Source organism: Nerophis lumbriciformis, linkage group LG11, assembly GCF_033978685.3.
Source record: "Nerophis lumbriciformis linkage group LG11, RoL_Nlum_v2.1, whole genome shotgun sequence".
NCBI lineage: Eukaryota > Metazoa > Chordata > Actinopteri > Syngnathiformes > Syngnathidae > Nerophis > Nerophis lumbriciformis.
The window spans coordinates 17,619,310-17,642,892 of NC_084558.2; the positions used below are offsets into that span (position 1 = coordinate 17,619,310).

The 23,583-nt window shown below is 41.7% G+C and overlaps 1 protein-coding gene across 5 annotated transcripts in view; it reads left to right on the plus strand.

Moving 5' to 3' along the window:
* The window catches only part of LOC133610675 (uncharacterized), a 114,253-nt gene that overhangs the window by 72,228 nt on the left and 18,442 nt on the right, over nt 1-23,583 (plus strand). For all 5 annotated transcript variants that reach the window (XM_061967179.2, XM_061967178.2, XM_072914084.1 and 2 more), the window contains 11 exons: nt 412-524; nt 689-839; nt 1,161-1,409; nt 2,869-3,081; nt 13,074-13,255; nt 13,437-13,620; nt 15,672-15,814; nt 18,184-18,365; nt 19,164-19,423; nt 22,102-22,339; nt 22,417-22,600. In XM_061967179.2, the coding sequence (XP_061823163.1) occupies nt 412-524; nt 689-839; nt 1,161-1,409; nt 2,869-3,081; nt 13,074-13,255; nt 13,437-13,620; nt 15,672-15,814; nt 18,184-18,365; nt 19,164-19,423; nt 22,102-22,339; nt 22,417-22,600 (2,099 nt within the window). The remainder of the gene's footprint in view (nt 1-411; nt 525-688; nt 840-1,160; nt 1,410-2,868; nt 3,082-13,073; nt 13,256-13,436; nt 13,621-15,671; nt 15,815-18,183; nt 18,366-19,163; nt 19,424-22,101; nt 22,340-22,416; nt 22,601-23,583) is intronic.

The window sequence follows — 23,583 nt, forward strand, 5'->3', positions numbered from 1 at the left end:
CACAGAGCTGCAAGGCAGTAGTTATATGTCATTTTGATTTACTTTGATTAATATTTTCCAAATAGTTAGTTACAGCACAGTGACAGAGAAGGAAATGTTTTTTATCTACATTGCCCCCAAAGTCCTGTTTCGCTAGCCCCCACTTTGCTGGATAGTGCAAAAACGTATATAATGCTTTGTAGATTTTGCAATATCAAACATTATGGTCAATCAAACTTTGCCTCTTTGTGCACATTTTTTTTGTTAAACTTCTACTTGTGGGAACACAGCATCATCTCCCCCTTTGGAATAAAAATTTCACATTTTAGTTTTAGAAGAGCCTGCTTCCTCGCATCCGGCGCCGGTTTGAGTGACACATGAGAGAGCCAATCGTGGAATCTAAGTAAACACATGTATTATTCTTTCATCCAGCTGACTTTGACATCCCTTCTTCTCGAGAGGATGTTGACAGGGACAGCTCATGGAACCAGTGGCTCCGATCTGAGATACCACAACTTTTCCTTCAGGCCATGCAAGTCTTCATTGTAAGGGAGCATCTGCAAAATTTTCAAAGCATTTTTTGTTGTACTTACCGTCTATAACAGCACATAATATAAACATCTTATGTAGACGCATGTCAAAAAGCTTGTCTGAAATACTTGGCAAATAAAACTGATTCTGATTGTCATTTAATTCTTTCTCCTCCCAGGATCACCCAGAGTTCACAGGACTTAAGGGTCTCTGCCAGTTCCTGCAGTATATCCCCCTACCTGATGAGTTGTTGGATTTCTTTAAACCTGTTGCCAGTCAGATTATCCAGTTGCTTAAGGGCAAAGCTTTCCTGCCTACACTGACCTCAGGTATTATCCACACCTGCTTGAGTCTACATAGACCTAGAGTGTAAAATCAATTTCATGTCACAATGTTTTCTGGTTACAAACAAGCCACCATACATTTATTAGAAATGTAATTTTGGTCTGTAAATATTAGACATGCTTAAAAAGTTACAGAAAGCGCAGCAGAAGAATACATTATATGTCTCACGCGCAGCTACACATCGCTTATTGATTAACTTATCAATGTCTCCCAAGCTTAAGGCAGGCTCTTCTAGTGGCAGATACATTTTCAGTTATGAGTCTAATTATAAACACAATCCAATCACTGACTTCCTTGCGTTCCAGGTGGTCAGGTTGTGTTTAAGCTTCCATCCCAAGTTGCGGTCTGTAAAGATCCTGTGATACGCAACGTGATCAGCCAGGAGGAACTGGAAAAGCAGCTGTCGCTGTCATATCTACATCCCAGTCTAAGACCTACTCCTCCTACCTCCCTTCTTGCCCACCTGGGGGTTCGAAACTTGAGAGGCTCTGATGTTACCATGGTAACCACAGCGATGGCCAAGGAGCTGATGAAAGAACACTGTATCCACACTGGTGAGTGGATGGGGCACTTGTGTTAGGAGCCATGAACAACTTTTTCACTTCCCATACGATACCGATCTGGCAGCCTTCAGTATTGGCCGATACCAATATCAAACCAATTCAATATCAGCACAAATCATACATACAGTACTTAAGGGTTCGCCAATCCGTCGATCACGATTGACCAGTCGATCTTTGGGATCCTCGCGGTCGACAATATTTGAAAAAAACAATGTATTAATATAACATCAGTGACATCCGCACCCAGAGTGACTAACAAACCAGCCAACAGGTATGCATTTTAATCCCTGAACACGCCCACATGCCTCACCCTCTTGACACCGCGGCCCAACCCCCGAGCACCGTAGCACGGCCGCACACTACACCCACTCGTTGCGCAATGTATCCAACATTACTTGCATCCAACGTCAAACAACCCTCCCTCAGCCACAACCATGATCGCTCGCCTGCGACGGGAAGGTAACGAGCTAGTCTGTGAACATCACGCTTAAGTAAAGATTTTGTATTGATTTATGGTGCATACAACACTAAACATTGACATGTGCAAAGGCAATATGATAAAACAAGGTGGCAGCTAAGGAAGGACTACCCCGTTTATCCCCTCTTTATCACACAGGAAAAAAACACCAGGTGAACAGCTGATTTTACTACTTCTGGCGCTGATGTAAACAACCATGACACTCGTGTCCCATATGTGACCATAGGATGATCAAATATGCTACAGTACTAAGACTATAATGGCCATAAACAGTTAGCTTCTACAGCAGGGGTGCCCAAAGTGCGGCACAGGAGCCATCTTTGGCCCTTTGTCTCATTCGTCATTGGCCCTAGGTAGATTACAAAAAACAAAGAAGCATCAACAAAAATTGGGAAAACAGCAAGAAGCACAACGAAAAAAAAACGTTTAAAATCAGCCAATAATAACGACGCAAAACTTGCTGTAACTTAAATGTATTTTATTTACAAAAACAAATTATGGGTGGTTTTGAGATTTGATTGAGATAAAACACATACAAGAGATATTAAAGTGAACTAATCACATAATGCATAATAGGGATAATCATACTTAAGCACTTATTTTGTGTGGAATGTGTATCACCCGAAATTGTTTGGATGTATACACCACCTGGGCTACATGGGCAAGTTCTCCTTGCAGAAATGTACTGACCTACAGTACATTTCCTGCATTTGCATTTTATCAATGATACAGTATATATGTATTATGTTTATTCAGGACAATGCACATTAATGAAATGTTTTCTTTACAGACTAAATGAGACATATTTCAGCATAGTTGCTCATTTTTATTTGTAGCCCCCATACCAGTTTATGATGTTGTATTAAATAAAAATGTATAATGTAATAATATAATATTTTCACTTAGGTATTGATAAATATGCAACAGAATAAACTGAAGGTTGAAACTAATATGTGATTAATTTTTCTCTAGATGCTGGCCTGCTTCAGTTGGCAAGACTTCTTGTTTGCAACTTTAGAGCTTTGGAGCACGGTTATGGAGAAGGAGATGACATTTTGCAGACTCTAAGGAGTCTACCCATATTTCCTCTGGCTGATGGACGTGTGGTGGCACTAGATCGGGAAGGTGTATTCTTTCCAAAAGAAGAAAGCCAAACCAAGAAAAAGAACACTGATGTCCAAACTGGTAATTATTGTCTTAATCATAACACAGTAACAGGATTTCAAGGTCTGATTATATAGCCATGATACAATGCATGTTGTGATCATTTCCATCAAGGATGTTGCACAAAAGTGACCATTTGCTATTTGCCAATTACTGGGTAATGTCGGTCTGCTCAGTATGAAGGAAGATAAATTTAAGCAAAAGCGAAAGTAATCAAAATGTAGTAAATGTACCTTACTTAAATAGTTATCAGGAATTGTTAATAACTTCATATGTGGAACATGGTTGTCTTGTTTTACTACTAACTAATATGGTAGTGTAGATATTATATCAAAAGCAGTTGGAGGATGTCGAGTGGGGTACATTTTGGTCATCTACAACTATGCCTTTTTATGTCTCTGCTTTGCAGCTGTGAAGTACAGTTTGCTGAGAGGGAAAAATGTGCATTATCGTTCAAACGCTCCAAACAGAGAAATGACCCAAAACCAAAAATAGAAACACTAGGATGTAAAAATGATTTGGTACAAATCAAAAAACGATTTTAACTTTAGAGTTATGAATACTTTGTTTGGCGAGCCTCTGGATCAATCTATATCTAGTATGGCCGGTCTAATCTTGCGAGCCTTTTGGGGTGACGTCATACGAGAGTAACGCTCTTGTTTGCGACTGACAACAACAGAGCAACATGGCAGACGGCACCGAAAGAGTTTATTAACAATGCATCCCCGAATCTAAAATCTAAAGTGTAGTAAATTTTTGAAAATGTTTAAAAAAAAAAAAAAAAGGTAAGTTGGATAAAAGTATGGCCATTTATAACGTTTGGAAAGCAGCGATACAGTAGCGGCAGCACGATTAATCTGTGCACTCATCTGTTGTGACGGCATGAAGACACTCAAGCAAGCGATGAGGGAGCTCGGAATGCTAACGCTACCAATTGGCAAGACAAGGACACAGATTTGAAAGACTTCTAGCCCCAATGTAGCCACAACTCTTAGAGATAATCTCAGCAGTTACTACACTGTTCATTGTGCTGAAGATAAAGCTGGTTACTGTGCAGCTATAGCTAGGTCTTTGAAAAGTATTTGAGCTTCTACAATCAAGCTGCTGTTTAGTTTACTTTGTGGCTGTGACGATCTGTCACTTCATTTCTGTTTGTTTTCCTCGTTTTTGTATTTACTTCCTATCAGTGCTCTTATTTTGGTTTCCACTTCCTGCTTGTTCCGCTGAGCACTGTTTATTCACACACCTGCTGTTGATTGGCAGCTAGTCCACACTTGCGGCCAATCAACATGTATGCTATTTATGCCTTGTCTCGAGCACTCCTCAGGGCTCGATGATAACACTATGTTGGAACGTTTATGCAAGACTGCTTCATTCGAGATTAAAACTCATCTTACCTACTCTTCGCTCTCCTGGTTCTTGCATCTTGGGGTCACAAAACGGCAGCCATGCGAGTTCCCATTAGTGGCACTTAATTGTGTCTTGCACTTGTGTGGTATAAAACCTCTACTTGATGCAGAGCTTGCTTTTCTCTGGATTTAATTGTTGCTACCTTAGAAAACAAGAGTAAAACAAAAGGCTTTTCCAAAAGTGTTTTTTTTACATCTTCTTTTCGTAAAGTTTATGGATAGCAATGCACTAAAGTTGAAGTTGTGTACTATTTGTTTATAATTAATACACAAGCTGCATGATTTGTCAGTGGCATTGTTTTTAGCTGATACATACATTTATTTTTCACCATGCAAAGATTCCAACCTCATCAAATCGTATCTCATCGACTGGTAATGTTTTAAAATGTATTGTTAATTAATCGTATCGTAACCCACGTATCTAGAGATCCATATCAGATCGCCATTTACATTAGAAATGCACACCCCAATTAAACACTATTAAAGTAAATGCAGAAATTACATTAACACAAAAACAAGTGAAAAAAGAAAATTCCGTCAGACAAACTCTCAAAACAAAATGGAAGCTAGCCAGACTACTCACCAGTGGTACCTGGCCTAAGGGATATCATGTGTAAAAATCAACGGGATGCCTAGAAGGTTGGCAGAACGAAGAGGTGTATTTTTCTTTGTGCCTTTGTTAAACATTTGGTCGAAAAATTCAGTTCCTCTATGATACTGTAAAATATTATGTGTTAAAATGGAACTGCACTTTTTGGGAATTGTATCTATTATTCACATATGTCATTCATTTTATGCATTCTAACTCGTATATAAAAATCAGCTAACAATGGATTCAATTGGAGTCGTTCTCTTCCTCCTATAAAGCGCTATAAAAACATTCAAACACCTCAATCAAGGTTTTATATACATGCAGGATATATGTAATGTAGTAACAGGCTCATTTATAATGACGTAGTATTTACGTAGTATGCCCATTTTAAGCATTGATTTCACAAACGCATCAAATCGTTCGCTTTTTCCTTTAACAACTACTACTAATCATGACAGACTTTATCTTGACAGACTTTATGAAAGCTAACAAACGTAATAAAATAATCACTTACTTTACAATGTCTGCTCTTACTAGGATACCAACTGATGGGATGATAATATATATATATATATATATATATATATATATATATATATATATATATATTTTTTTTTTTTTTTTTTTTTTTTTTTTTTTTTATTTTTTTTTTGTGTGTCCTGTCCAGCTTCTCAGGCAAATCATATAGTTGATGTAGATGCCCATGTCGGCTGTTCAGATTTACTTTACAAAAGAGAAGTGTAGGATACTTCTCTTGTTGCCTTATTTGTATTTGACTTTATTAAATGTATTTATATTATCATTTAGTGCAGCCGGGCCGGAGCAGGAGGGGATAGAAAGAGAAAAAAAAAAAAGACAGAGGGGGAAATTGTGGGGACAAGAGGGGGATTAGACAGAGAGACAAAAACAACAACAACAACAGCAAACAACAACAACAACAACAACAACAATAGAGCAACATCAGCAAATATGACATGTACAAATATGATGGTAAAAGTAATAGCAAATAAGCAGTTAGCAAAAAATAATACAGAAATGACAATGAGCATTATTACACTACAAATGGATCAATACAAATACCAATAGAAATAGCGCTATTGATAATGAACAGTACCAATAATTTACCTTTATTATCAACAATACAGTTGTTTAAATGCAACAATACATATACGTAATGATAACTTGAGATACGAAAGAATGCAGAAAAATGGAGGGGGAGAAAGAGAAGCAACCTACATTAACCTTGTAGATTGTTATAGTCACAATAGGTTAAGCTTTGTCAGTGTGCCATGTGTTACACCCAGTTTACCCTAGGGCAACAACGTTAATATATGTTTGATGAAACGTGATTATGTGCATGAGTGTAAGTATGCATATGTACTTGTATATGTACAGAATGTGTATATGTGTTTGTACAATGAATGTATATGTACAGAATGTGTATATGTGTTTGTACAGTGAATGTATATGTACAGTATGTGTATGTGTATGTTTGTATATTGAATGTGCGTGTGGATGTACGAACATTAGGTAGGTAAATATGTACTGTATTTGTGTATGTATGTGGGAGCGTAGGTACCTATGTACGTATGTGAGCATATGTGAATTTGCATGTACAATACATTCGACTCCCAGAGTGCGTGGGAGCCAGAGCACGGCCCCATCACCCCCGAGAGCCCAACCCACAAACAGGAGGCGTGGTGCCCAGGGAACCAGGGACCACCGCCCCCACGCAGCCAAGCCGGCCAGCGACAGGAACCCCAGAGCCCGACCCACCGTACCGCCCACAAGGGCCAGCAGCAGGCTGCAGACAGACGCACCCGGCAGAGGACAGGGCACGAGAAAAGCAGGGGACAGCCAGACCCCAAGCCAGCGAGAGACCACACCCCACACGGGCAGAAAGGCGAGACGCCCCGCCCGAGGGACCCAGAGACTCCCCGCAACCGGATGGGAAGACCGCCCCCGCCCCACCGGCAACCGGGCCCCCACGAGCCCACCTTCCACCCCCGGAGAGCGCGGCGAGGCCATCCCCCCCCGGCCACCCCACCCAAATCGGCCGCCGCAGGACCACCCAGGCACAGGGCCACGGGAACCACCCACCCCACCCGCAGGGACCCCAACGATGGAGATGGAACAACCAGCTACCGCCCCGCCGAGCCCCCCCCCCCCCCCCCCCCCCCCCCCCCCGAGGAAGGGGAAAAAATTAAAAAATAATATTAATAAAATATATTAAAAAATAAATAAATTAATTAATTAATTAAAAAAAAAGAATTAAAAGAAGATCACAGACATGCTGACAAACAAGGTCACTACCCCAGCAACTGGCCGACTCGCAGCACCTCGGAATACCTTGCAGCACCAAGCTACCACAATAGACGCAGGGACTAGGCCCAACAGGCCCCAACCAAGACGGGCACCCGGAAGGGATGGACAGCGGGACCCAGGAGCTCCAGACACGCAGTTCGGATGCAGTAGCCTGAGGCGTCGACCCCCGTCTGACAGGCAGGCCCAGAGCGTACCCCCAGAAATATACATACATACATACATATATACATACACATACACACATACATGTATACATACCCACACATACACATATATACATATACATACACATATGTACACATACACATATATATATACATACATACATACACACACATATACATACATATACACAGTTCGTCAGCCCCGACAGCCATCACGTGCGCGCGCTGCCACCAGTCACAACATCAGCCACACCCCTGCACCAGACCCAGCAGCCACGGGCGCCCACACCACAAACAAACGGCAGAAGAAACAGCAGCCGCAATAACCCCAGACAGCCGGCACCAGCCAATCAAATCAAAGCGATCAAAAAAAAAACTGCGACCAGCAACCACACGCCACCAGGACCACGGAGACCAGCCGGCGCCAGCCCGCCAGTCAGCCCGAACGCCAACACGCAAACAAGAGACACCAACACCCCCCCCAACCAAAAGGCCCCCCACCCCAACCCAAACCCGCACAAACACACCACCGCCCAAACAACCGAGACACAGCATCCAGACCAGACACGGGGGCTGCGCCGCCACCACATCAAGTCACCAACAGAGACCCCACAGCGCAAGGTCGGGCCACACGGGCACGGACCCCACCCAACAGGAAGTGAGACCCGCGCGACGCCACACACAAATAAATAATACGATTTAAAAAAAATAATAATAATAATAAAAAAATAAAATAAAATACAATTTTAAAAATAAAATAAAATAAAAATAAGTAAATAATAAAAATAAAAATAATAAATACATTAAAAATAAAAAATATATATAACAATAATAAATGAATAAAAGCCTGGCAGGCCACCAGACCGCAGTCCCCGCCGGCCGACGAGGCAATGAGGGGTGTGCCGAACCCCAAACCCCCCATGCATGTGTACAAGGCCCCCAGAGTGTCTACTGTGTAGTTAAAATTAGGAGGTCAGCCGTTACAGCCGACCTCCAGTCCCTATTGATGTGTGTACTGTAGCGTGAGTGAGATATGTATGCTTGTGGGAACTAATAATGCGATTAAAATTGGGGTACATCAAGGTCATGGTGGGTCCCAACCAAGCCAAGCCCCCCAAATCCTAAGTGTCTAATATGCAGCTAAGATTGAGGGATGGACGAGCAGGGGACAAGACAGGAGGACTGGAGCCCCATTGGAGGCATCCTCAACCCCCCGCCATGCCTCCCCGCAGGACAATCCCCAAAGTCCTATATATGTGTGACTGTGTGCGCTATAAGTAGGAGGAGTAGAGGGCCCGGACATCCCCCCAGTCCACGCGGCCGACAACCAGGAACTACGGCCAGGAGGCCGCCACCCCCCGCCACAGCCCGTGACCCACACCAGACCACTTTAACGTGACGCCACGCGAGCCCTCCCCCCGCCAAACAAAGCCAGCTCCCGCCCGCCCCAACCCAACCCTGCAGAGCCCATACCGGCAACCAAACGCAGAAAAACCGCACAGCCCCCCACGCCCAATGCAAACACCGCATCCCGGCCATCCACAAAGCAACGTGCCCATACGAGTCCCGGCCAGGGGAAGGAGCCCCCCAACGGGGGAAGAAGCCAATGCATCCCGTCCGCCCGCCAGCCCCCAAACCAGCCGGCAAGCCAACGCCAGCCAGCCCCACAACCCCACAAGCGCACAGGCACCAGCCACAGTCCCCAAACCACTCCAACCCAACACAGCGATGCCAACCGCTGGTATCACCGCAGCAACCATCACCACCACCGCCCGTCCGCAGCGTAAACACCCGCGGCCGCCGAAACCAAAACAAAAAAGCGACCGACCCCGTAAACCACAACAACGCACACCCCCGGCTACCACCGAGGCCACCAACCCACCTACCCCAACTCATCCACAGCCAGGCCAATTGAGCCACCGGACATCCACACCCATGCACACACCTACACATTCATATACACATACATACACACATACATATATGCATATACATATACATACACATATACACACGCATGCATATACATATAAACATACACATCCACACATATATACACATTAATACACCCACACACATATACATAAGCCCACATATACACAAACACATACATACACAACACACACAAAAAAAAATAAAAAATAAAATAAATAAATTTAAAAAAAATAAAAAATAAAATAAAAAAAATAAAAATAAAAATAAAAAAATTGAAAGAAAAGAAAAAAAAAAGAAAAAAAGAAAAGAAAAATAAACCCTTTAAATAAAATAAAATAAATAAAAATAAACAAGAGGCCTGGTCGCCAACAGTGCTCAACGCCACCAAACCCCGCAGCCCTTCCCGGATGATAATATTTGTCGTTTAGATGAAGAATTAATCATAATCCTCACAAAGGGTTAAAAAAAATAAAAACCCGGTGCCGCAAACCAGCGTCTTTTTGTGTCTTTCATGCCATCTCAGGGTCTAACTTGAATGTCACAGATGACCAACTTCTCGTTTTATGGCCGCAACCGTTTACTATACGGGTGAGAGGCATTATTTATAATATAAAATTAACTTTTACCAACTCAGAGGCGACCATGATGCCCAGTATGTCAACACTGCAGCTGCACAAGCTAGTAAGCTCTCTGTGATCATGGCGCGGCTAAAAGTAGTTTGTCTCGGTAAACGCTGAAAATAGCAATGTTGCTAATACTCGGTCAATATTCAGTTCACAAATTGTAAATAGAGTAATGTTCGCAGTTTTTGGATGCATTTTTGAGAGGCAAAATGGATTATTCCCATTAGCACCATTGCTTGCCACCTAGATGGAGCAGTTTATTACAAATTAAAATGCAAAAAAATACATGTTCTTGTGTCTCATAAAGTTTGTGAATGAAAGGCAAAAAGTGCAGTTCACCTTTAAGTCTTTAAAGACAGATACTACAGAGTCAAAACAGTACTAAAATTGCACATTAAAAACTTCATGCATGCGCGTAGCTTCTCTGCGTGCATTCTCATTTTACGCTAGGATGCCATCTTTTTTCTTGCCCACGAGTTCTGTTTGCACTCACCATGTGTTTCTCTTTACACACAACGTTCTACTCTTTTGACATTTAGAGGTAGGCAGTGAATATACGACTCAGCAATTCCCCATCTTTCTATAGTCACATAAAAAAGCCTACTGTCTCCTTGTCATACCCTATCAGAGGGAACATGACGTGTGTCCCTTTTGAAGAACTAAAACACGAATGGGGATATCAGACAGTCGTGTGTATGCATTTGGCATATTCCTCTTGTCAAAATTATGTAAAAACACTAACATCAACATGGGGAGGAACAGCTCCCAGAATGCAGGTCAGTTTTCTATTTTAAATCTACTGAAAGGTCTATGCTGACAGTAAAATAGCATTTATTAGTTCTTACTTTAATTTTTTTTTAGAATAAGTGTGCAACATGTTTCACTTTCCTCAAACACAGAATAGATGGAGTAAAGGACACTACCATGCTTGTGCATCATCATCCTTGTGAAATTCTAAATTGAAAATCCTACTGCCTCCTTTTATGCATTTTGACTTTATCTTGTAAGCGTATTTCCTATGAGTTCCTAACTTAATAGAAGAGCAGGTTTGCCTTTTCAAATAAGCACATACAGTAACAGCATCTTACAAAACAGGAAATATGCACATGAAGTTCACGTAAGTTCGGTTTCTACGTTGATTTGACCCTATTCCTTCAAAATATTGAAGAGTAACACTAATCGGCAGCTAATGATTCTATATCAGTGCAGTTACAGTAGGTTTTCAGGTCAGTGAGTGCAGTGAAATGCAGTGTTCTGTGCCATGCTGAACTCTTGGGCTTTGAGAGGAAGTCAAGTGTACAAAGTTGTGTGTGAGAAGAGTAAGACCACAGAGTGAATCGCTTTAAACTTTTAAAATATTCAGCAGGATAGATCACAAATATGTTACAAGCTGCAGATGACCCCTGCAACCCTGCTTTTGTGGATATTCTTTTTGGGGCTAGGTGGGCATGGCGTGGTGTGGGCTCTCTATTCTATCATGATTCTGTTTGGTTTGTTAGCGTCTCGTCGTGGGCGAGGGATGGGGATTGAGTGGGGAGGAAGAATGTTGTTATGGCTGGAGATAGTTGATGCGTTGCTACAGTCAGCCTTAGCGCTGGTGGCAGGTCTGTTGGTCACTCTCTGGGAGGGTACCTATGTGATTAATAAATGTATTTTACTTAATATTTTCAGTATCCACCAGGAAAAATCATAAAGATAGACTGGTCGGCGACATCTGCCATTAACGGTAATGTCAGAATAAAAGCATGCAAGTGAAATAACACGGATGCACCAGAGTCCCGTGAGTAAAATTGCTAGCAGATAGAAAGTACCACTGATAGTCACACTCACACTAGGTGTGGTGAAATTACCTTCTGCATTTGACCCATCCCTTTGTTCCACCCCCTGGGAGGTGACGGGAGCGGTGAGTAGCAGCGGTGGCCGTGCTCGGGAATCATTTTTGGTGATTTAACCCTCAATTCCAACCCTTGATGCTGAGTGCCAAGCAGGGAGGTAATGGGTCCCATTTTTATAGTCTTTGGTATGACTTGGCCGGGTTTTGAACTTACGACCTACCGATCTCAGGGCGGACACTGTAACCACAAGGCCACTGAGAACATGTATCAGGCCCCGGATGTCAGGCTCGTAGGCAGATTAGGTGTGGTCTTGTAAAGGACAGAAATAATAAGGTGGACAGGTGGTACTGTTTCCTTCTGTTGCTTATGTTTAATTTTCACCGTGAACAGAATGTCTACATTACTGACTTACTGAGTTGGGAATGTTCCATTATTATTACTGTTGGCTTTCCCGTGGGCTGGACTCCCACATTATCTGTTAATTTATAATAACTGTACCCACTCTACATCCATTGTAGCCGATCATCCTGGAAGAGCTAAGTACATCTACGATCCCTTCTGAAGGTGTCTTCTTTTTCCCCAGTTGGGGTCTTTTGAGTTTTTCCTTGCCCGTATGTGGGTTTAGATCAGGGGATATTGTGAATTTTTAAAGCCCTTTGATTTTAATTGATTGATGAATAAATTACTAGTACTAGATTTGTATCACTTGTCTGGTTCAGATGATATTTATTACAATATATGTCAAAGGTAACTGCTTTTTAAAACAAAATGGAAAAATGACTCTTATAGACACATTTAAGGGACAACAAGGACGGACGAAGCAGTCAGCGTCAGTCCTTGCTACTACTGCTTTATTTAAGTGTGTTGCACACAAAACTGTGGAGCGAGGATTTGAGAAGCCATCTCCATTTCATGCAAGATTTTTAATACTGCACAGGGAGGGAAGTTGTTGATAACATCTCAAGAGTCCACGACTCCACACTTACTTCATTTATATGTGGAAGACATAATAGGTGCTTTATATTACCAACTGAATTCAATTGAGTTAGGAAAGGAGATGTGTTGGGTTTTAAAAGTAATGACTCTGCCCTAATCTTTTTCTCCAAAATTGTTATCTTTTCAACATTCAGGATATTTGTTCGACCTTTACAAAGATTTAAACGTCGTTCATCCGTCTCTTCTGAGCTGTGTGGAACCTTTAGAAAGTCATCAGGTGCGGGAGCTGCTCCGAAGCCTGGGAGTTCATCAGTTTGAGCCAAAAGAGTTGCTGGAGCAGCACATCTACCCAACACTACAAAACGAAAAATGGAAGGTACATACTGGATATTGTATGCTGAATCAACTGTGCGTCACCTGTTCTTATCTGCTATATGTGATCAAAGAATAACACAGCAAAATAAGTTTTTCTCTCCTTGGCAAAATGTACTGTCATAAACTCATTATCAGACCCTGTTCCTTTCTCTCTCACTGTTGTTTTTCTCCTGTGATCACAGTCAAAGCCGGAAGCTGTGGTAGTCAGTTACTTGGTTTTCATCAAGCAGCACTGCACCTCCAGCCAGGAGTACTCTGACATTGCAATACCCGTCCTTACCAACAAGGGTCTGCGGTGCCCGAGGCAAGATCGAGTACACTTCTCTGAAGCGTATGGCAACGAAGACCTAACAAAGACATTGCCCGGTACACTCACACACATGCACTCACAGTCTTAATCTGCTGATGCATTGTTACCAATGCCAGTGCGTTGATATATTTAAATAACTATAATATGTTACGAGACACCAGTCAAATGGAAAACACATTTTCCAATTGAATAACCAGAAAGTTAATTTTTGGGATTCAGTGAAAAATTGTCGGCTTCATTTATGGGCGGCGTGGCTCAAATGCTACAGCGGCCGTGCCAGCACCATGAGGGTTCCTGATTTGAATCCAGCTTTCGCCATCCTAGTCACGGCCGTTGTGTCCTTGGGCAAGACACCAGTGGCCTCATGTACAAAGCTTTTGTACGCACAAAAACCTGTCTTATGCCATTTTTCACGGCAAAGTTGAGATGTATTAAAACTGACATTGACGTGGAAATGTGCGCTGCCTCACGGCAACTTCATAGGTGTCGTACGCACATTTCTGCAGGCTGTGGATACTTAAGCTACACACAGAGATGATGCTGGGTAACAGTCATGGGGTCGGGGCCTTGCCCTGCCACACGTCTGCCGTGCTTGGATTTGTGCGCACGAACACTGTCATACATCTGAATTTTTACTGGTGTATGCCATTTTCTGGATTTGATCGTACACCTATTAATAGTAGGAAATCCACGTGACTCTCAGTACTTGATGTCTCTAATGGGTCATGGTTAATGCCTTGCATGGCAGCTTCTGCCATTAGTATTTGAATATGTGTGGATGTAAACGTAAAATGTAAAGGGCTTTGGGAATCATGCAGGTATAGTGAAGTGCTATAGAAATACAAACCAACTAGCATTGTACCAGTATACCAGTTACCATTATAATATACACAGGTGACAATTTAGTAACTTTTTAACAACCTGAGGTCATGGATATTTGCATTGCACATGTGCTTTTGGTGATGATTTCTTACATTTTGGCAACACTTCATAAAAGATCAAATTAACGCAACACAGTACCCATAGGTCTAGTCAAGAAATCAGGAAAAAAATTGCGATCTTGATTCATATTAACATGCAATGTGATTTCTAAATTCCTTTTTCCCCCTAATTTTACTGAACAAGCTACAACCAAACTCTTGCCATTTTACTCAACGACTCATGCTGTACTGTCTGTTGCGTAATAATTATCAACATTATATTTTTAATAATAATTATTAACATTATATTTTTCTCTCATGTTTGTGGTTAAATTTTAGGGGTTGTTCACGGTCTATTCGCTGACGTCTAACAACCAACTAGGCTTGCTACATAGATCATTTATCAGCTTGTGGAATGAGCGACGACATTAATGGACTTTTCTTTTGACTTGTATTTATTACGCGGAGGAATGTACTTTTAAGTGAGCGTGTGTGCTTTGTTTGATAGATTCTTACTGTCTTTCTATTTATTTCTATCAAAGTCCCTTGTCAAATTTTGTTCTTCTCAGACCAATAATGAAGAATGGTAGAAAGACTATTAGAAGTTTTTTTTAAAGCAGAATAAAACAGTGAGGAGTCTGATGATAATAACAAAAAACAGATTTCCTTAAAACAAAAGCATGCGCGCAAAAAAGTGTCCCAGAGAAACCTGATTCACATTTTTTGGCAGCTTTAGTAACCTAACCTATTAATTGATACCACTTATGGTAGGTACACTGCTGTTCTGTCACAAAACATGTTCTTTTAATGCTTGATGAACTTACAGTAACTGGCATGTGGTATTGCGCGATATGCTGACGTCTTGTGCCACATGACAGCAGTTCATGGATATAAGCGTTACAAAAATAGCCACACAAAATCAAAGACAAGGAAAAAAATGTCTAGTGTTAATCCCCTTTTGTTCGCTGAGTTACCGTGTACAAGATGTCCCCTGTGATGTCATGCATGACAGCTTTAGTGCTATATAATGCATATACTTACAATACATGTTGGTCATTATTCCAATGATTACAACCTTAGTACATTAAAATGTTAAGGGTCGCAATGAAGCATCAGATTATTTATTTTTTTATCCTAATTTTTGTTTTGTGATAACATTATTATCTACTCTTCCACCGATCAAACAGGCTGTGAGTGGGTTCTGCTGAGCCCCCGCTATCAGCAGGCAGACAATGATATCACAGGATGGAAGCAACTATTCAGCAGAATGGGCGTCAGAGATGGCCTCATCATTCGAAAAGAGAGACAAACGCTCACTCCCAAAGAGCTGGTGAGAACAACATTGCTGAACTTTCAAATCATCTTCAGCACTGACACTCAAATCATTCTCCAGATACTGCAGCATTTTGCTCACAAACAAACCAGACTGATATTATATACCACAATTTGCAGTTTTTATTTAAATTAGAAATTTAATGTCAACACGCTATTTTTTTTTACGTTGTATTTTTTGTGAATAATATACACTAATATTTGTATTTTGTTCATTGCTTTGTCCACTATGTATTGAATTTGGGTATAGTAAAGTAACGGCAAGCCATCCATAAGATCTACACCCTTTAAGCGTTTACCCTTAATTAGCCAAAGTTAATTGGACTTTTGTCAGGACTTTCAGGATTCTAAGCTGTTGAACTGTAATGAGTTATGGTGTCATTAGTTGTTTAGCATGGCCTTGGCAAACTGCAAATTCCATGTGCGCCAACTCATCAACTCCCGATCATCAAAGTAGTTTTTTTAATAAAAAGGAGTCCTTTTTAAGAAAAGTTGTTCTATATATGTTAACATGTTTTTAGTATTGTCTATTGCTTCATAATTCTCAAGCAGCATGACACGACATAACCACTGTCTAGTTACTTAGCATTAAAACATGGCCACACTGACTTCCTGTTCAGTGCAAAATAAGCTTTAAAATAAAGGCATGACAATGAGTCATCAAAAGATCTGTGTACGTACAAAAGATTTATAGTCATTGTATTAAAAACATACAACAAAATAGCCGCATTAGGTCTCATAGATAAAAGTATGAAAAAATATAAGTGATGACAATGCAGGATGTACACAAATCAGCACTGTACACTGTACCTTACAGCAAGATGCACTCAACATTTAAATGCGGAAAACACAGCTCAGTCAGTCTTGGCTCTAGTTAACAGAAAAACGCTACTCCTCAGGACCATACACAATAGAGCTGCAACTAACGATTATTTTGATAGTCTATTAGTCAACGATTATCTCAACACTTAGTCGGATAATAAAATGTACACATATTTAATGGCTCTAATTTTCCATCGACTTTTAAATGCAGCGCAAGTTATTTTAGGCATGTGCTTACTAAAAACAAAGATGACTAATTCATTCATAGATATTTATTTATACTGTAACTGTGCTGCTCATTCACCTGTTCCAAAAATTAAAATTACTAACAAAATGTTGTCCATTTAAAAATAAAAAAAGGCAAATTGCTAAAAAACCCCAAAACAATTAACCTTGTTTCTGTATTTTAAAAAACAGTTAAAATAACAGCAATGAAAACAAAACACAAAATCCAACTTCCTCTAAAAGAAAAGCATTTTGTGATGATGTTTAAAAAGCTGCACACTGGTATATTGACTATTGATTAACTATTGGAGGTTTTAGCAATCTATTAGACTCATTGTGTAGAATTGTATCTTTGATTAATTCTTAAAATGTTGGCTATTTAATAAATTGCACGTTTAATCTTGTGATACCTACGCATTGGTGCTTGTATGCAAGTGTGTGTGCGCGCGGTTCACATTTGTTATTGTGCCCTTTTTTACAGCATTGACGCTGCTTTAATAAGTACTCAAATTGATTTAGACAAAGTTTAGCTGGCTAACTTTGGCTAAAATGATAGTTAAGTTATTTTTCACACAACTTTGTCTCACATTTGTTAGCTAGCTAGCAAGGCATAAGCCTACACTTTTACCAAGGCTGAGACCGCGTCCTCCCTCACAGATGTAAAGCCACAAAAACAACGTCCGCTTTTCAAAATGAGCAAGTTTTTATGTTTTTTAACAAGAATAAGAGGAAATGTTCTCACACTTTACATGTTATCACTGTCGATAACTGCGGAAAATAGATTCGCACCAGGAACCCTTAAGTTTCCGGACTACCATTCCACCATCTGAGCAACACCACCCCAAAGTCACAAGTAATCGTGCAAGTGATAGCCACTTTCAATTTTGACTTGGCTATGTTGTCAACCGCTTATGTCAACATCAGGTTGCCTGTCCAAGGGCCGTCCAGATAAGTGGGTTCAACTGTACTCAATCCCCCCGTGCATTAATAGACTTTTTTTTTAAATACTGTGGGATAACTTAGCCCATCTAAGTAAGGCCTGAGTGAGACCACACAGAATTGCTAGTGTACTCTGTAGCTGTTTAGAGAGTGACAAGAAAAATCAGGTGACAAACGGGACGAGTTGAAGGCTCGGCAGGTCGTAATTCCAGGAGCCTGTTTTAGCTTGGGCTACAACTACAATGCGATGTAGATTTGTTGTGCCATTAGATCCAGTACATAGATAATACATTGGATGAAGTTATCAACACATTATCATACATGCTTTGTAAGATTGAAACAAATTTCATAGGAAATTTAAATGCTATTTTGCACTTCCAGGCCTCAAGTCCCTGGTCAGTAGAAAGTGCAATGTGGCACCCAACTCCTGGGGGGGACTATGTCCTTGATGACTACCCTTGTGAGGAGTTCCATGCCCTGGCCACAGCGCAGCTAACTGATCCCCATCTACTGCAACAGAGAAGGGCATTACTAAATCTGTTGGCAACCAACTGGGACACAGGGTAACACACATTTCTGCCTTTGTGTCATGTTCTGTCAAATGAATATTGTTCTATTTGATAAACAAGTGCAATAATATCTCGACTGAAGCAGATAATGGGTCTGATGTCTGTCATGGTCAGAATGTAATCCCTTCTAATGTGGTTGTGTAAAAATGAGCTATTATAAAAACGTTGGGCTTGCTTTGTTATTTGTATAAAATCAGTCACCAAAAAGTTTTAGTTACAAGCTGTCTACCTTAATTATTGGAGGTATTAGTTTTTCAGTTTGTACCTACAGAACTATGCATCTTTTTGAAGTATCAATTCTCTAATGTCTACTTAGTGATGATGATGATGGTGTATGTTAAAGCTCCTTCTTTCTGTTAAGCGTCATAGGTTATTGGAAAACTTTGCAGCTGAGCGTATGTCCTGATTGCCTCTGACTTATTACATTGTGTGAGCAAGTAATGGTGGAGCAGTTTAAGAGGTCCAAAGCAAGAGGACCTAACTAGGCTATCAGGGACACATGGACGATTATTTGCATTCATTGCACTGTTGATTTGTACACAAGATAGTTTTCTTTAAAGCATAAATGGGAGTTTCTTAATGCATATTTGCAGATTATAAAGCATGTGCAGTGTCTCTCACTGCTGAATAAAGAAATGTAGGTCACACAGTACAGCCACTTTGTTGAGCCTTGCAAAGTAGCATCACACCACTGAACCAGAGTTTTTAATCTGATCTGACCTTCTTATTTAGCATTTATATATATTTGGATTTAATTTTCAAATTATAATTTTTTGTCACGCATTGTTCCAGACATCGGTACTCTCAGTACCTTACAGCCCAAGTGATCGACAGCGATGGACGTCCAATCAAAACAACCAAGTCTTCCTTTTATCATTTCCTGTGTCGTCTTAAATGGATCCCAGCCTATCGGCCACAGGAAGGAGAAAATACAGAGATTAAGTACCTCTGTCCAAACTCAGTCTATCTGAACTCAAAGGAGATCACTAGCCTGCTGGGGACACATGTCGATTACGTGGACATGGATTCAAGCGAGTTCAGCAGAGCCCTGGGTAAGAGTTTTTTGCAGAGCTGTCACCATCACATAGTTGTTGGGCTCAGGGTTTTTGTTTTAAGTGTAGTAGGCCCAAAAATAAAACCGACCAAGATATCAGTTAGCAATTAAGCAACAAATATTTGCCTCATTATCAGTAATTGTTGTTGTTGATGTCCATCCTTGTTAACAAAGCACATTTTGATGCTGGGTTCTCCAATATTTATCCAATATCCAGTTTTTCTTTTGCCAGTAGCTAGTTGACATTAGCACATAACTGCTTTTAAGGGGTGTGTTTTTACACAGCTTTGAGTTGCGGCGGGTGGTGGGGGGCTGCAGCTGACACTTGACCCCTGAACATTAGCAACGAAGAAGGCATGGTCAGCCAAGAGGAAAAGAATGCAGATTTGCCCTGAAAAACAACCTTGAGATTTATGGAGTATTTTATTAACATTTTTGGACACTCTGGTTAAGAGAGGGGCAGAGCTTTTAACTGATCACCACCTGGTGGTAAGTTGGCTCTGTTATATTGATAGGGGCTGACCCAAACGCATTTTGAGGGTTTGCCAGAACGTCTAGCAGAGTTTTCTAGTCAGAGAGAGTTTCAATTTCCACTTCGAATATGTTACAAGGGAGGTGATAGACATTGAGTCCGAGTGGACCATGTTCCTTGCTTCTATTGCCGATCATAGCGGTGTCTGCAAGGCGGTTGGTGCTTGTTGTAATTCCAGAACCCGCTGGTGGACACCAGTGATGAGGGGTGCTGTCAAGCTGAAGGAGTCTTATCAGGTCTATTTGGCTCATGACACTCTGGAGGCAGCGGACAGGTTCTGACAGGCCAAGCGGTGTGCAGCTTTGGCGTTCGCAAAGGCAAAAATTTGGACATGAGAGGAGTTCAGGGTAGCCATGGAGAACGACTTTGAGGCGGCTTCGAGGGGGGGAAAGCAGTGCACTGTCAACACTGTGTATGGCGGTGACGGTGTGCTGCTGACCTCGACTTGGGATGTTGTGGATTTGGAGAGAATATTTCGAAGACCTCCTCAATCTCATCTACCTGCCAAGGTAGTTAAAAAGTTCCTCGGTGACAGGGCCCTGAGGGTGGATGAGATCTGTTCAGACTTCCTTAAGGCTCTGGATGCTGTGGGGATGTCTTGGTTGACAAGACTATGACAAAACTATGCAGCATTGCTTGGACATTGGGGGCGGTGCCCCTGGATTGGAAAACCGGGTTGGTGGCTCCTCTCTTTAAGAAGGGGAACAGGAGGGTGTGTTCCAACTTTCACGGGATTATACTGGTTAGCCTTCCTAGTAGAGTCTGTTCAGGGAGGCAACGCCGGTTAGTTGAACCTTGGATTCAGGAGGAGCAGTGTAGTTTTTGTTCTGGCAGTGGAACTGCGGACCAACTCTATACTCGCAGCAGGGTCTTTGAGGGTGCATGGGAGTTTGCCCAGCCAGCCTACATATGCTTTGCGGATTTGAAGAAGGCATTCAACCGTGTCCCTCGGTAAGTCCTGTGCGGAATGCTTAGAGAGAATGGGATATCCGACCACCTGATTGTGGCGGTCCGCTCCCTGTATGATCAGTGTCAGAGCATGGTCCACATTGCCAGCAGTAAGTCAAACTCGTTTCCAGTGAGGGTTGACTCTGCTTGGGTTGCTCTTTGCCACCGGTTCTGTTCATTAATTTTGTGGATCGAATTTCTAGGTGCTGTCTGGGCGATTTGGTGGCTGTAGTATTAGGTCTCTGCTTTTTTCAGATGATGTCGTCCTGCTGGCTTCATTTGGCCAGGTTCTTCAGCTCTCACCAGACCGGTTTGCAGCAGAGTATGAAGAGACTGGGATGAAAATTAGCACTTCCAAGTCCGAGACCGTGGTTTTCGCCCGGAAAAGGGTGGAGTGCCATCTCCAGTTTAGAACCTACCCCAAGTGGAGGAATTAAAACCCCTCAGTGAGGGAAGAGTGGATTGTGAGATCAACAGGCGGATCGATGCGCCGTCTGCAGTGGTACAGACCCTGTATCGGTCCATCGTGGTGAAGAAGGGGCTGAGCCGGAAGGCAAACCTCTCAATTTACCGGTCAATCTACGTTCCTATCCTCACCTGTGGTCATGAGCTTTGGGTTGTGACCAAAAGGACAAGATACAAGGTACAAGGGGCCGAAATGAGTTTGCTCTGTCGGGTGGCGGGTCTCTCCCTTAGAGATAGGGTGAAAAGCTCTGTCATTTGGGAGGAATCAGATGAACTGGTTTGGTCATTTGCCTCCCTGACACGTCCGTACAAGAGGCCACGGGGAAGAACCAAGACACAGCGGAGAGACTGTGTCTCCCAGCTGGCCTGGGAACGCCTCGGAATCATCGGGAGGAGCAAGAGAAAGTGGCTGGGGAGAGGGATGTCTGGGCTTCTATAATTAGGCCGCTGCCCCCCGGAACCCGACATCGGATAAACGGAAGAAGATGGATGGATGAATGGATTTTATTAAAAATAAACTTCATATTGTCCCACTGGGATTCTGTGTCATTTTAAAAGCCCCTGAAATTAACAGGGGTCCTTTTAAATGTTGTGGGAGATTTCTGGCGCAGCTGTTAGAGGTCCTTCAAAGGTGTCGCCTCTTTAGACCACTTAGATCAGGTGTTCTAAATGGTGCAGCTTCTGAATTGAATAGTTTAATAGACAGTAATTTTATTTTGTGCTTCTTTCAGGTGTAAGACAAAATGTGTCAGTGGATGCTCTGATTGGCTACCTGAAGGAGTGGTGTATCCATCCAACAGCAGACAACCAAGAGTTACCTAATGATGTGTCAGAGGGGGCAGATTTTAAAACTACAGTTCAGCACATCCACAACATCTACACTTACCTGCATAAGAGCTGTCCCCAGAGCAGCCTAAAAGAGCTCTTCCAGCATAACCCAGCTGTATTTGTACAACAGGAGTGCAGCAGGTATGCCACCGGCTGAATCTGTGTATTGATTGTTTGAATAGACATGGTTGTCACAAATCAAACTTTGCTTTCTGCAGGCAGAGTAATGACTGGTGTTTAGGTCACTTCTACCACCTGAGGGATGTGTGCTGGAGTGACCCCACTCATATGTTCCAGCGTTACAGACAGCTAATTCTTGTACCTGACTGCCCCATCGAAGAGCCCAAAGTCTTGGCTCCATTCTATAGCAAACTAGAAGGAATGAGGGACTTCTTCATCAGAGTATGTTTAAGAAATAATGCACTTTTATTAGTTGTTAGTGATATTTTCTTTTAAAACCAGAACCGCGTTAAGTCTGGTTTATGCTTCTGCGTGATCGTCACACCATCCCTTCTGACGTTATTGCGATTTTATTCGTATTTCTCTGTAAGGGTTGGGCATGTGCCATGAAATTATCCACTAAAAAGCCAGGGATAGTGTTTTTTAAAGATTGACAAATTAGTGATTTTGTCACGAGCGACAATGGCAAATAAAGAGACGTAGAGTGTTATTGGGATTGGAACCAATCAATGTGTTAAAACCGTTTTTTTCAAATGTTGATCCAAAATCGAAGGCAAAGGAATTTGTGACTCTGAAGGAGTCGTCGTATACACATAGGAAATCATGTACTTTTGCCAACCAATCACAGTCTTAACGGTCATGTTAGAAGTTGAATTTTCTAGAAGGTACAAGATAGTTTTAAGGGCAATCCTGCGTAGTGTACACCAGTGCCTCGACAGATAGGCATATACCAGGCTAAAGTGCAGCAGAGGTTCTGGACAATAGAAGACCCTAAGCAGAATTTGACTTGGGGGCCCATGGCTTGTTAACAACTAATAATGTCCGTGTTTGGCAGAGCACTAGTGGCCGGGAGGGTCCGAAGCAGCTGTTCAGGTTGCATATACTGTACATAGAAACATGTCTGCTTAAAGGGGTCCTATTATGCAAAACCAACTTGTCTTCCCTGTTAGCACCTATTTTGGTGTATTTGAAATGCCCATAAGTCCCGAAAATTAGAAATCAAGGTGATACTTATATAATATTGCCTTCTTCCAAACTTGCTCAAACCACTAGAAAGTTTTGAATTTGAGTTGATAGTGACGTATTTTGCCTTTGTTTTATCAGTGGGTATCTCCATACTTCGCAAGTTCACCAATGTTATCCAGTTGTATTCCAAAGTTGTAGTCAATAAGTTTCTGATAATTCTCTATTTGTGGGGCAGACTG